The sequence below is a fragment of the Mustela putorius genome, unplaced genomic scaffold (assembly GCF_011764305.1).
Source record: "Mustela putorius furo isolate JIRA1106 unplaced genomic scaffold, ASM1176430v1.1 tig00000275_pilon_pilon_pilon, whole genome shotgun sequence".
Lineage (NCBI taxonomy): Eukaryota > Metazoa > Chordata > Mammalia > Carnivora > Mustelidae > Mustela > Mustela putorius.
The window spans coordinates 16,338,383-16,354,131 of NW_025421341.1; the positions used below are offsets into that span (position 1 = coordinate 16,338,383).

At 34.6% G+C, this 15,749-nt stretch overlaps 1 protein-coding gene across 4 annotated transcripts in view; it reads right to left on the reverse strand.

Moving 5' to 3' along the window:
• ERBB4 (erb-b2 receptor tyrosine kinase 4) overlaps nt 1-15,749 on the reverse strand; it is a 1,164,764-nt gene that overhangs the window by 304,924 nt on the left and 844,091 nt on the right. For all 4 annotated transcript variants that reach the window (XM_004767012.3, XM_004767010.3, XM_004767013.3 and 1 more), the window contains exon 6: nt 2,624-2,742. In XM_004767012.3, coding sequence (XP_004767069.1) covers nt 2,624-2,742 — 119 coding nt within the window. The remainder of the gene's footprint in view (nt 1-2,623; nt 2,743-15,749) is intronic.

Here is a 15,749-nt window from a genome sequence, read left to right on the forward strand (position 1 = left end):
GATATTCAAGTTACCTAGTCTCCACCCAGTAATCTCCAAACTAATAATGGTTTCATATTAAAATTAGCTAATAGTGAAAAATAATTCCAACTTACACTATTCAAAGGGTTTATGTTCAGTCTTAGAGTCTGACACTAACTAACTCCCCAAGTCTACAGTCTAGTGTTTCCTTAAATCAGGTGTTTGGAATTGTTCAGTGCCATAATTGACGTAGTAAGCACATTCATCACCGTTGTATAGTGAGAAAACATTGTAACAGCCATTTAAACTGGACTTGAAGAAAAAGCTCTGGCAGGTGACTAGTCAAATATAAATATGGAGTATGCCAAAATGAAGAGAAGCAGCCTATACTTATCTCACAATTAAACAATGTGCTGCCATTTCCTATATGGTCTTTTTTATAATGCCAGGCCATTTAGTGAACACCATCAAGTTCAAACAAAACAGTTTGTCTCTGCTGCCTTATGCCTTTCTAGTGAGACCTCAATTTATTAATGCATTCTAATGCCTTTGAGAAGAATTAAAAAACAATTTTACCATCTGAGAAGTATTTGGTATAAAAATAGAATATATGTATAAGTACATAAAACATCGCTTTCAAAAGAGTGGATGAACTAATTCTCTTAATTAAACAACTTAAACCGTCATAGGAATAATTGAGGTTTGGGGAAGTAAGCTAATATGCACTCAAGCTATATTTTATATTTCATCATAAATTGTATGGTTATTAATAAGCACTAATTCATTCTGTTTCCTCAAAACATTTTCTTCATCAAGTGTTGTTTTAGCAAGCACTTTATCACCAACATGACAATTCCCTGATGATAGTCTACTAGATGCATAATCAGGACAAGACTCACTCATGATACATTATTCACTAAGATGACATTTTCCAGGAAGAATCTATTAAAAAGCAATCTACAAAACTCACTAAGTTTTAATTTATGGCTATAAAACTTCATGTGTCCTCATAATTGCTTTACGAACATACTTTATGCAGTGTTGTGCGCAGATTGCTTGGCAACAAAGGGACATAAACTAAAGGAATCAAACCAATTTACCTTCCAGACAGCATGTAAAACAACCTAACTTACACCAAGGCTTTGGTCTGGCATTCTTGAACATTCTGGACCAAATGCCAAAGTAGAGTCATTGAACCATTCCATAAAAGTAATGAAATGAGAACTCTGAGACTCACCCGGCACTCTGTTTATTATGATAATGGAACCATGAAAATAAATCCAATGAAAAACTTCTAAGTGAAAGTTATGGTTATTGGTGGTTTTTGTTGTTACTGTTTTGGAATTGTAAAGAGCTGCTCAGCATCCTGGACATCAAGCTTTACCTTGTGTCTGGTGTTAGCCAAGAGAAAAGGTCTCACTTCAAGACCTGCTAAAGCACCTTCCTTGAAATTTTAAAGATTTTTTTTTTTTTTTTTTGAGAGAGAGACAGTGAGAGAGAGCATGAGCTAGGAGAAGGTCAGAGGGAGAAGCAGACTCCCCATGGAGCTGGGAGCCCGATGCGGGACTCGATCCTGGGACTCCGGGATCATGACCTGAGCCGAAGGCAGTCGTCCAACCAACTGAGCCACCCAGGCGTCCCTGAAATTTTAACATGTTTCTTTTCTTCTTCCTCACTACTCACTTCTGCAATATATAATTTTGTTTCATTACAGGATTAGGGTCAACAAATTAAGTTTCTTGTGACGTTAAGAAAATTATTAAATGACTATATCATGAGAGCTTTAATTTATGTTTTGCTTATTTTCAGAGTTGAGTCTCAATTTGAAAAAATATTCAATTTTAAATCTATATGTGTATTTTCTGGGTATTTAAAAATGTGAAAAAAGAAAATGAACTTCTGTGTTCATTTTTAACAGCAAAGGCAATTTCTTTTTTATGATTTTTAACTTAAAATGAAAATAACATCTGTATATGAAATTGTGTTAACTATAGCTCACAGAACTGTTTGTATTCAAAAGAACAGAAATAACTGTATTGGGGATATTAAAATGTAATTAAAACATGTCCCCAACAAGCTATAGATGTTAATTTTAAGGAAAGAAAAGTGTCCCTTTCTAAAATAAAAATCACGCAGATTAGCATACAAATTGCTTTAAGCATGCATTTGTTAATCTTATAAATTATGAAAAATATTAACTTGCAAACAAAATAAACTGGGAAATAGTTAAACTTGTCAATTTATGAATAATCTTGAAATCTATAGCTATAATCTTAAAATTTAAGTCCAAGAAATAAAATTTCAAGAGCCCCCACTCGGAATACTCAACTATGCAACACCATAAACAGGTGATCCATGTAAATTTTAGAAGGATGCTATTAGCTTTTAAAAAGATATCTCAATACGTTCCTCTTCATATTCTCTAATGCATCTCACCTGTATTATAAATTACATCAGAATTACATAATTCATTTGCTAGAACAGAACAATCCTAGGTAATCAATAGCCACCTAGTGAGGGAAAGAATTATAGGAAGGCAGAGCATCTTTCTTAATCCTAAAATGGTTAAACTTGATCTTATTTTAATTAAAGATTCAATGTGCCTGAGTCCCACCAGGAAGGAGAGAGATAGGAGAAGTAGAAGGGAAACGCCAAGACTTACAAAACAGTCTGTGTCCTTGGGTCCCGAGCAGCCCCCAGCACATTCTCTATGACAGCAGTCACTGACATAGGGCCCATAGCACCTGCCATCACACTGTTCTGCACACACCGTCCTTGTCACTGTGGAAGACAGAGATGGGACCCTGATCAAAGTCAGTCACCAAGGGACACTTCTAAGGTGCTTTGGAGTAGCTGAGAAAAGCTGAGCTTTCGGGTAACAATACTCAACCCACCATTGACTCAATTCAGCTCACGTTTACCAAATGAAGTCAGCAACAGGTCATAAGCACTGCTCAAAAACCTTCAAAATTAATAGAAATATTTGTTTCTTTCTTGTTCCAGCAAGCACTTACCATGCTTTACAAAACAACCGTACAACTTAGCAGGGAAGAATCAAATTTGAAATAATTGAATGAAACATTTTGGCAGCTTGCAAAAAGATGGAGTCAGCAGTGAAGTCAGTCCCCCATGTGCACAGTAAGGTTTTATGACAAAGATCTCCCCAGAAGTAATCTAAGCCTTTTAGAGTCAATGCAAAAATGGAAACAAACTTTTACATGATTCACATTGCATCTTACATAAATCATATCAAGTAGATAGATAAATATAGCTAGAGAAACAGATACATATATAGTAACCTGGTCAGGAATAGCATCACTGTTTCTTTTCTTGATATTTAAGTGAAATTTCTACCAAGTTTCCTGTGTAAGGAACAGAGCCATAGCCTCAAAAGAAGGAAAGAAGGGAGGGAGGGAGGGAGAGAGGAAGGAAGGTGTGGGAGAGAGACACATTCAAAGAAGACGCAACACAAATTTCCATTGGTCTTTTCCTATAATGTCCTTTGATCCAAGCTGACACCACTATATTAGGGTATGCTTTAGTAAAAAATTGGTGGTATAGGCTGGGCATCAAAATTACAGCTTTGAGGGACACTTACTTCTCTTATTCCAAAGAAATATATTTAAAGTATTGACAGAAATGAATGAGTGCTACAGAATATGTATAGCACATTGCGTCGTGGCTTCTGTATTTCCACTTCACTCTGGTTTCCTTCCATCTTTTTGACAAGTTCTTCAAAGCTTCCTTCACTGCTACTATAGCAAGATCTGTCTTCCAAACAATAGCATTCCCCAGAGTTGGGCTTGTCAATTTTCTTTAGGTCATGGGCTCATGCCTAGATGAAATCATCCATCCCTTATTTGCATACTACCTATAGGTAGATGACATCAGATCCCAAACTGAATTGTCTATTGAGCAGTAGCATATGTTACCAGCTGCCTACAGAAGACCCCACTTAGATATCCCAAGATGTATCATAGAGAACATTACCCCCTGTGCCATTGACCAGTCAGGCTTATCTCTCTTCTTTCAACCCTTCCCTTGATCATTGCTAGCACCATACATTCAGTAGCTTAGCTAAAAACTGGGGATGTGTTTTCTATTTCTCCTTTCCCCTCACCTTTGCTTTTATCGTCAGGTAGGATAATCCCCTCACCTTTGCTTTTCCTATCTAATAAAATTATTGAATAAAATTGCTAAGTAATGTTCCTCATTACGGTCTCTTCTCTCTACTCCAACTTTGTTCGAAAAGTAATCTTTAAATGACTGCATAGCCTGCTAAAAGTTTTCTCAGATCCCAATTAATCCTCCAGCTGCTCTAAAAGCGATGACTTGAAAATACAAGCCACCGCCTATAAATCAGTGCTGTTAGCAGAACTTGTCATCCCTTTACTAAAGGAGTAAACCCTGAGCAAGGGATAAATCCTTCATCAACTTGATCTTTACTGTCATTTCTCATTGTGCTTCTCCCATCCAGCCACACACAATCACCACTTGTGATTCCTGATTTCATGGATCATTTCCAATTTTGATTCTCATTGCTGTTTTATAATACACTTTCCTTCATGCTAAAAACCCTCCCTTTTTTTGCCTCGCAAATATGCATTTGTAAGATCCAGTTCAGATGTCTCTTTCTCTCCGAAAACTCCAGATATGGGTCCAGGATAAGTCAGTTTATCACTGTTTCATCTACACAGGGAGGAAGTTAATGCAGATTCTATGTTATCTAAAGGTCTAGTCTCAAACCCAAACTCTATTCTTGTGATATGGGCAAGTTATTGAATATCTCTGTATTTCACTTTACTAGTTGTAAGATGGATTTAGTATTAGTACCTATCTAATGAGGTTGAAGATAAAAGAGATATCTGTATAAATTGCTTAACATGGTCTCTGTTAATAGTGGTTGGCAACTATTACATATTATTTCACTTATCATAATACTTTGTATTTTTTTATATTTACTCTTCCTATTAAACTATTAGCGTAGTTTTTTTGAAGTCCATTGCCTTTTTCATGTTTTTATCCTGGTGCCTGGTATAATGTTTGGCATTTAATATACGCAGAAGTAAGTATCCTCTCCAACTAAATAAATCGTATATTGCCAATTCAAAGAAAGTTATTTGTTGACTGCTTAATGCACATATCAAAGAAAAAATATGCAGGGATGTTTAAGTGGCACAGTTGGTTAAATGTCCAGTTCTTGGTTTCAGCTTAAGTTGTGATCTCAGAGTCATGAGATCTCAGTGTGGTGCCTACTTAAGACTTTCCTTCCACCTCTGCCTTTCCCCACTATGCTCGCTCTCTCTCTTAAAAAAAAAAAAGAATATTAAAAAATGCAGAGAGTTAAAGAGGTAGGACACTAAAAATGTAAATAGACAAATATTAAAATGCCAAGAAATAGAGCATACCAAAATCCAAATAACAGAATTATTGTTATCGTCTATTACTAGACTTAAATGTTCCTTAAATTCTTCATGATTCCATATTTTCACTTGAATCCTTTTTAATTGAACATGATTATGATATTCATAAAATAGTGAATGATGTTTAAATATGAACTATATTCTTCTGTTGAACATGATTATATTCCTACTTATGTAGTGCAATCAGTACAAACATCAAATACAATTTAAACAAAAACAACACTTGGACTCACTGTCTTGTTTTTATTTTGCAAAAATAAAGTTATATGATACGTCTTACAATCTTTAAGAAGATTTTGAAAAAGACAAATTTTAAGTCTCAATTTGTCGGTGCATTTTTTTAAAGATTTTATTTATTTATTTATTTGAGAGAGAGAGACACAGACGAGGAAGAGTGAGAGAGAATCTGAAGCAGACTCCAATCCCATCTTGTTTCATTTTCTTCCTTCCCGACTCCCAAACCCCCTACCCCACCACTCAAATTCCTCTTATCAGAGAGATTATATGATCACTGTCTTTCTCTGATTGACTTATTTCGCACAACAAAATACCTTCTAGTTCCATCCACATCGTTGCAAATGGCAAGATTTCATTTCTTTTGATGGCTGCATAGTATTCTTATGTGTGTGTGTGTGTGTGTGTGTGTGTGTGTGTGTATTGATCACATCTTCTTTATACATTCATCTGTTGATGGGCATCTAGGTGCTTTCCATAGTTTGGCTATTGTGGACATTGCTCCTATAAACATTCGGGTGCACATGTCCCTAATTTTTTTTTTTTTAAGCAATTTAAAATCAATTTGGTCCATCCTTTTTTTTTTTTTTTTTTTTTGAGTTTTCACTGAAATCTCATTTTCCTGGGGAAGTCAACCCCTATTTAATACTGAATCCTTTCCAAACTACTGATTCTTGATGAATCCTCCTCTTCTTTTCTTTTTCTTTATCTTTCTCTCTCTTTCCTTCTCTCTGCTTCTTTCTTTCCTTCTTTCCTTTCATCTTTCCCTTCTTCCTCCATCTGTGTTATAGCATCGATCACCATCTGACATATTTTACAACTCACTCATTATACAGTGTGTTCACTGGTATATTCCAGAGTCTAGAACTGTACCTGTCATGATGGAATTTTTATTTATATTTTATATACATTATACATAATCATTATAGACATGAAATATAGCCAAACAAATTATATACACTTATTAATCTTCATAGTCCTACATTGGGCTTAACATTGATGTTCCTATCTTTTATCCAAGTAATATATTTATTTATATATTCTAATTAGTAATTCATACTATATAAAGGAAACAATTTTGATAGACATTTTTGTAAAAAAAAATTCATATATAATTTCTCTCTTCCAGATTTAACAAGGCTCTTTTGATGTGCCCAAGTCGCTAATTAAAATAGCAGACATATGTTAAGTAAACAAATTACTAGATTTGAAATAAGTGCTATCACAGAACAGTCTATTAACTGGCTTTAAGTTGACAGGCATTGTTCAGCCAGAAATAGCATGAAGTAAGTCGCATTAATAGCTTATAAGTCACACTATATTTTAATCTTAGGCACGTATGTCTGAGTGTTCATTTCTATTTTTAACTCTATGGTGGGTCAAGTTACTATACAAAATGCTTCAGTTTCTCTTCATTTATATACCTTGATCTTTCCTACCAAATATGTAGATAAGATTTATGAAGATAATCAGCCATTAATTAATTAATTAATTTAAAAAATTCTTGAATAAATATTTTATTTATTTATTTATTTGAGAGAGAGAGAGAGCATGAGCAGGAACAGAGGGAGAAGCAGACTTCCCACTGAGTGGGCAGCTAGATGCTGGACTTGAACCCAGGACTCAGATCATGACTTGAGCCAAAGGCAGACACTTAACCCATTGAGCCACCCAGGTACCCCAATTTTAAAATTATTTGTTAAATGTTCACGTTAAGATCAATTCTCTCAGTGAGCATACTGTTTAAATATGATCATGTTTTTAAAATATAATCTAACAGTACAAGCTTATGTTCAATAATAATTATTATGCTCTGAAACTTTTAAAATATGTACATTAAATTATTCATTCATATATGTTGAGTCAACTTTAAATTGTTCAAATAGCAATTTTGTTTATCTAGTGGTCACATGTCATATATTTTTTCAGGAGACTTTGATCTTAGCTATGTGATTCCATTTCAAGAACATCCAAAGAAACATCTTTCTATAGTCACTACTTTTCCTAATTTTGTCTTAAGACATTAATGAGAATTATGGGATTGGCTTCAAAAGCAGTCCATAATTCATTTTAAAAATAAAAAAAGTAAAATATATCAGGACTAAAAATAGCACTTTTTGCTATCACAGTTTTCATATGCTTTAATTCCAACTGATAAAGTTCAGCAAACATGAAATATTCAGAAGTGTTTGCTTGACAGGTAACAATATAAGTAAGCTAAAAGAACAAAACAATAAATTTAATCTCTAGATAGTGATGTGACACAGTTATGAAACATTTCTTCACATTGTTACATAAGATTTATTTTTAAAAAGAAAGCATTCCCTTTGTATAATCTATTTAATGACATTTATTGATTAACAGTACTACTGAATATGGCTTAAACACATCAAACTATACTCATATTTTATTATGATAGAAAAACAAAACAAAACAGTTCCTGAAATCAATGAAGTACCTCACTTGGCCTCCATGGGAACATTAACTTATAATTGCTTTGGTTATATTAATTTCCAACCTTGCCTGAATATTATTTTGTTAGATTCCACCCCTCCCCCCATATTTAGTATCCTTCCTAAATTGTTCATTGGGTGCATTAAAATATATGGGTCAAAGAAATTTTTTTAAGATTTTTTTTGTTTATTTGACAGAGAGAGATCACACGTATGCAGAGAGGCAGGCAGAGAGAGAGGGGGAAGCAGGCTTCCTGCTGAGCAGAAAGCCCCATGTGGGGCTGGATCCCAAGACCCTGGGATCATGATCTGAGCTGAAGACAGAGGCTTTAACCAACTGAACCACCCAGGTGCCCCTTTGGGTCAAACTTTAACTAGCTTATTCATTGATGGTATACCACTAACTGTGATTGTCTAATATAAAAGGTAAAATATGGGAAATTAAGATGTTTCTTATATTAGGCTCAGTAAATTTGAGATTGGGAGTTGAGGTTCATTCAAAATATCCATAAGAATCAGATGGATAAAGCTTAAGGGACCACACATTCCATAGTCAGGTGATACTATTGAGAGACTATCTATCATCTCAAGAACTTAAAGTATTTGTAAGTAACTTTAAAAAATTAAATAAGGTTAAATTAGGCAAAGTCTTGATAAGTGTCTTCTGTTTTTACACTCTGTCACTTTTCTCCTCCCTTATCTGCTACTCCTTTCTTCATTTCCTCCATATCTTCACTCTCAGGGCCTTCTGGTTCTGTTCACTTCCTCTACCCAGTGGTTCTGAACCAAGCTGTGTATTAGAGCATCTAACAGGGTCTTTCAAACTCTAATAAGGAAATTCTTGTGCACATGAAAATTTTGACTTGGTCAATTTCAGTGGGGCCCAAGATGGTCCATTCAAATCAGCTCCCAGGTAATGTCGCTATCTCCTGGTCCATAGACCCATTTTGAGTAGCAGGATACAGAGTACTTTAAAAAAAAAAAAAAGAAAGAAATCTTACCATTTGCAACAATGTGGATGGAGGGTATTATGCTAAGTGAAATAAACCAGAGAAAAACAATGATATAATTTCACTCATTTGTGGAATTTAAGAAACAAAACAGAGGATCATAGGGGAAAGGAGGGAAAAATAAAATAAGACTAAATCAGAGAGGGAGACAAACCATAAGAGATTCTTAACTATGGGAAACAAACTGAGGGTTGCTGGAAGAGTGGGGAGTGGGGGATAGGCTACCTGAGTGATGGGCATTAAGGAGGGCATGAGGTATAATGAGCACTGGGTGTTATATCAGATGGAAGAATCACTGAACTCACCTCTGAAATTAATAATACACTATATGTTAATTAATTGAATTTAAATAAAATTTTAAAAAATGATTGGGAATCATCTAATTCCTATTAAGTCAAAATTACCTGCAATGTTCTAGGATTCACCACTTTTAATAAACTCCCCAGGAGATTCCAAAATGCAGTCTAGAGTTGAGAATCATTACTCTAATCCAGGGAAAATAGGGAAAACTCTATAGATTATTTATAGCCTTTGATTGGCCAATTGACTGATAGTTCTTCATCTGAAATTTTACCACACTGACTGACCTCTTGCTTTAATTTCCTATTTGTGTTGTTAAGCCTTTTATCACTAGTTGAAAGAGCAAACAAACAAAAAATTCACATGACAGCAAGTAGGAAGATTTGGGAGGGAAAAAAGCCTAAAGTGGAAACAGAAATACTACTCGGCTGATTGTGAAGGCAAAAATTTCAGAGAGCAGTTAAGAGATGGTCAGAGAACTACTCTTTTCTTTCACCTAGCAGCTGTCTATGTAAGGAGTTTCCTGGACAGCCCCCAATTCTATTGCTAAACACATTCTAAAGCACATTAATTTTATTTTTATTTTATTCTATTTCAAATAGTATTCAGTGACCTGCGTACCTTTAGGCTGCCTATTGTATTTCTGTGTATTGACCAGATTTCGAGAAACTGTGTTGAATGAAATGCATCATGTCCATGAAACAGCACTTCAATGGAGTAGTTTTAATGTTAGGCTCTTTTCAGCTATATACTTGGAGGTTTGGACAAGAAGAAAAATGCTTGGGTTAAGGCAGAGGTGATTTCAGTTGGATGGGAAGAATAATTTATTGACTATTAGGGCAATAAAAACACTATAATGAGCAACTGAATGGGCTTCATGAGCCTCTGTTTGTCAGTATTTAAGGGAAATCTCTTGTCGATGCTTTAGACATCCACTTAATTAAGGACAGGGGGCTTGATGAAATGCTCCCTAGAGGTCTCCTTTAGTTCTGTGATCCAATACTTATTTCTATGAATGGTAAAATGGTGACTAAAAAAATGAACACTTTGTGTTCTGCAACATGTTTTTAGAAGGCTACTCTCATCAGGATATACTTCAAATTAAACAAATAAAGCTCATGGACTATTCAAGAATACACATTGCTTCTAGAGAGTGCTGAAATCTGCAGAAAATCAAGTAAAATGAAACTAACACCAAACTGAACACCATTATTCATTTTCCCAAAGGAGAACAACTGGACATGTCTCTGTGTCCATTGCCAGGGAGAATCTAAGAATCACAGGAAAATTTAAAACAAAAACACCTGTTCTCCAATAATGTGATTTAGTAAGTCTGGAGAAGAGGCCAGAATTGTTTTTTTTCTTTTTATTGGGAGCCCTAGTTTTTTTTGTTTTTGTTTTTGTTTTGTTTTGTGCCTTGTTAATTTTTTTTTTAATTTTTTATTTTTTATAAACATATATTTTTATCCCCAGGGGTACAGGTCTGTGAATCACCAGGTTTACACACTTCACAGCACTCACCCAAGCACATACCCTCCCCAATGTCCATAATCCCACCCCCTTCTCCCAAACCCCCTCCCCCCAGCAACCCTCAGTTTGTTTTGTGAGATTAAGAGTCACTTATGGTTTGTCTCCCTCCCAATCCCATCTGGTTTCATTGATTCTTCTCGTACCCACTTAAGCCCCCATGTTGCATCACCACTTCCTCATATCAGGGAGATCATATGATAGTTGTCTTTCTCTGCTTGACTTATTTCGCTAAGCATGATACACTCTAGTTCCATCCACATTGTCGCAAATGGCAATATTTCATTTCTTTTGATGGCTGCATAGTATTCCATTGTGTATATATACCACATCTTCTTGATCCATTCATCTGTTGATGGACATCTAGGTTCTTTCCATAGTTTGGCTATTGTGGACATTGCTGCTATAAACATTCAGGTGCACGTGCCCCTTTGGATCACTACGTTTGTATCTTTAGGGTAAATACCCAATAGTGCAAACGACATATCAGATAAAGGACTAGTGTCCAGAATCTATAGGGAGCCCTAGTTTTTTATAAGCAGCCTTGAAAACCCAACAATTCAAAAACTCTGTTCTTAGACACTTTCTTCTTCCTAATGAGAGGTTACTCTATGAAGGCAAAATCATTTATTTAGATGGGAAGGGAGAGGTAGAAATGGGTCTTAAACTGCTGCTTCCTATCTCACACTAGCTAGGTCACAGAATGATAGAGCCAACAATGGTTGCCACATAGACTGAGCCCTCAAGATACATAAGGCTATATCCTGATTTGGAGAGGGCAGAAATTGGAGGTTTTAACAATTATTTTTATTATTTAAGGTTTTATCAATTATTTTAACCAACAACATAAGGCTTAATGTTGAAAAAGGCTCTCAGAGAAGATATTTATTTATTTATTTATTTATTTTTAATAATGGAACCTAGTAAAACAGAATTATTAAAAAATAAATAAAAGTGTCTAGGCCTTCCAAACTACTGCAAGCATACTCAAGTTCACATCACAGAAGAAAATGTAATTGATTATCTTTTATTCCTAATGGCTAATTTGTCAGAACTAGCGAGGCCATACCATGAGGTATATACTCCCTCAGACAACATAAAGGTTTAATCTTAAACGCACTAACTGTTATCGTTCACCTGAAAAAAACATGGCAAATATCCACAAAGCCATTACTGAAACTGACATTCAGAGTCGGTTAATAAAGTATGCCCAGATTTTGGCAGCTACTAATCAGGTTTGACCCTTCTCCCAGATAAATCCCTGGTGGCCCAGGGACTATGACATGATAATGTTGTTAGTTGTGTTAAATAGGAAAAGAATCTTGTCTAATCCATTCTTCATCACTAGCTGCTTTATTCATTTATTTAATGAAGTTTACTCAACCTATTTTTTTAAAGAAACGCTCAGTGATTCATTGAGGGACCTTAAAGCTGATTTTAAAATATACTCTTGGCCACCAGGGAAGTTCTCCCCTATTAATAGGTTATTAACATCACCAAAGTTTATGAGTCAGAATTTGAAAAACAAATAGTACCCTATTATCTTAATTGTAAACATATTCTTTAAAACCAGCCTGAGTTCTTTGCATACAGCTCATAAGACTGTATATATACGTTTCAAAATAGTAAAGGAAGCATATGAACCTGCACAAGAAAACCACAGAGTGTTCTAAAGAATAATTTGTACATTAGAGTTGAAGTCTCCACCTTGCACCACACAAATAAATGATATGCTGTCACAATCATAGTAGACCACGTGTCTCTACTTGTCAGACTTAACAAAAACAAAACAAAAGCTACCCTTTTTGCTTATCAGGATAAGTACGTCCTTATCCAAAATATCATTGAATGGGAATAAAGGTAACTCTCCTACTCAAAAACAAAAACAAACAAACAAAAAACCACCTGGATGAATTTCCTTCTTAAATGGCAATGGGGGTGGGGGGCGTGGGGGTGTTGGTGGGAATTTGCCCATTTTGTGATAAAAATAATCACAAATATTAAAATAGAAAAGACAGAGTCACATATCAGATAAACAATGAATACATATTTGATGACATAATGAATGCTGTCCTGTCTAAATTTCTCATTTTATTGATGAGAAAACTGAAGTTGAAATAAACTTTCCAATGGACAAATCCAAAAGAATGTCCATTCATCTCTGAGGGATATGTCTTTAGAGTTTTCCAGGGAGTTTCTAGTTTGTTTACATCGGAGCAGAGCTCTGATGTAATCAATTTCAAAATGATCAATTTCAAAATTTCAATAATGATTTTCAAATTATTGATAATCAATTTCAAAATTAAAATGCCAAATGATACTGAATTCTTAGAAGAAATATTGCATTTAGTAGTACTAGAAAACTAACTATCCTTGGCTAATTTAATGTTCTCCTTTCTAAAGTCAATTTTTTTTTTGTTTTTCATCCAAATCCACACTCATTCATTTTGTTTTGTCTCCAATAAAGGGATCCTCTTTTTCCTGTTTTAGATTATTCCTGAGCCCCAGCTTGCCCAGTCCCATAATGTTCAAGGTCAAATTCTTGCATTGGGAATTATGTCTATTCTTTTTAATTAATATCTTTCTTTCCTGGCCATTTCTTCAAAGCTAATACTCAGGATTCTCATATTTTAAAGGTTAAAAAAGTAATCCTCCCTTTACCTCATGGTCTTCATTACCCTCAGAAAGCCAAGCATCTTGCAAGAGTCATCGATAACACATAGTTTCCAATACCTCTTAAATGTCTATGCCAAGCTCTTCTTCACAACATCTTTAAACATCTCACCTGAATTTCTAATTAGTAACCAATTGTTTATTGGACAGCTCTACTTGGATGAATCATGGATGTTTAAGACTTACGAAGGACATAGCTAAGCTCCTTTATTTTTACTCTTAATCCATTCACAGCTCTATTCTATATGCTCAGTCTCAGTGACTATTTCTAACACTGATTGAATTGCTCCAACTCAAAATTTGGAATTCATCCCAAATTTCTCCCGTCTTTACCCGCATAGCCAAATCAGTTGGTTACCAAGCCTTATTATACATTCTATTGTCTATCTCTTAAATTGCCTCCTTCTCATCCTGGTTCTTTGTATGAGATGTTCTAGACCCTTTCTCTGCACATCTGATGTCTATACATTCTTCAAGGATCATCTCAGTAAAAATCTCCTTTATTAACTTTTCACCAAATCCTTTACCTATAACCCCTTGCCATATATTTCCCTTCTCCTTCCTTCTTGGTGAGCTTGCTTCAGGTTTTAGCACTTACCCCATTGTACTGTAAGTGGGAAGAACAAATTAATTATCCTTGTGTCACAGATGAAGAAGTTAACATTTAACAAAAATTAACTAGCTTATCTTAGGTCACAGAATAAATTATTATAAAATGTGGTTTTAAATTAGTTTCCAGGCTCTCATATATCTTCATTAATATGTTTACATTAAGAACCTCAAACAATAGGTATCTAAATTTAAAAACAGAAGGAGGTAGGGGTGGAAGGAAAATAGTTTCAGAAACCATTTCAAATACAACATTGAATAACTAAAATGATCTACACCTATCTGCTTTACACTCTTGAAAAATAATTTGTTTTGGAGTCATTTTAATTAGCAACACAATTATGAGTGGTGAGTAACAAAAACTAAGATATTATGCAAATACTCTTAAAGCTTATAGCAAAAGCCATGGAGGGCATTAGGAGAAGGAAAGGAAAAGTGAAGTAGGGTAAATTGGTGGGGGAGATGAAGCATGAGAAACTGTGGACTATGAGAAACAAACAAAGGGTTTGGGAGGGGAGTAGGGAGGGAGTATGGGTGAGCCTGGTGGTGGGTATTAAGGAGGGCACGTATTGCATGGAGCACTGGGTGTGGTGCGTAAACAATGAACCTTGGAACACTGAAAAAAAAAAAAAAAGCTTACAGCAAAAGCCATAGAAATAAGATTATTTTATATTTAGCATTTTAAGAAACCTTACATGAGTTCAACCTACTGATTTTACAGAGAAGCAAAATGAGACCCAGATAGGGCCAATATTCAAGTCCATATCTCAGTGATAAATAATCATAATCATAATCATAATTTTGGAGTAGAACTACCTAAAAAAGTTGCACCAAAAATACTTTAAGCACATAATGAAAAGTTCTAAGAAATTATATTAGTCCTAATTATGTGTAAAACACTTTGATACTGTCTTTTTAAAAACTCTATTCTAATCTGGCCTATTCATTTTAATCTAACTTATTTCAATAGAAATATAATGTTGGGTAGGGGCCACCGAAGGACTTTACAATCCACTAATGATTGTAACTAGTAGTTTGAAAGCACTGCTCGACTGCATAAACAAAGGTCAAGGTAGGAAATTAGAGAAACTAGTCCTAGTGCTCCTTTTATGTATGTGAGACTAACTGGCCTTCTAATAAATTTAGGAACTTAGAGCTACTGGAGATGAAATTTCCTTTTTTGAAGTGTTAGCATTCCAAAGCCTATGAGGATTTATGTTATTTCCACCATCAAAACTGAAAGTTTGGGGTAGTTAAGTCTGAATTTCTCATATATGACAGTATGTTAAACTAAGTCAGTATTAAAACAACATTTGGGATTCTCTTTGAGCAACAGATTTAGAGAAAATAATACATTATAGATATTAAATAAAGCTTTTTAAAATAAAGTTTTATATGCATTATTGATATATTGTTAAAATAAATTATAATTTCTATGATGTGGGCAAAACTGGGCACCACCCTGATTTTTTTAAAGTTTTACAATAAAGAGGGTATAATTGTTTTACTATTCTATCCTTTTAAAAATTCTGGAAATACATAAACAATACACATTTTTA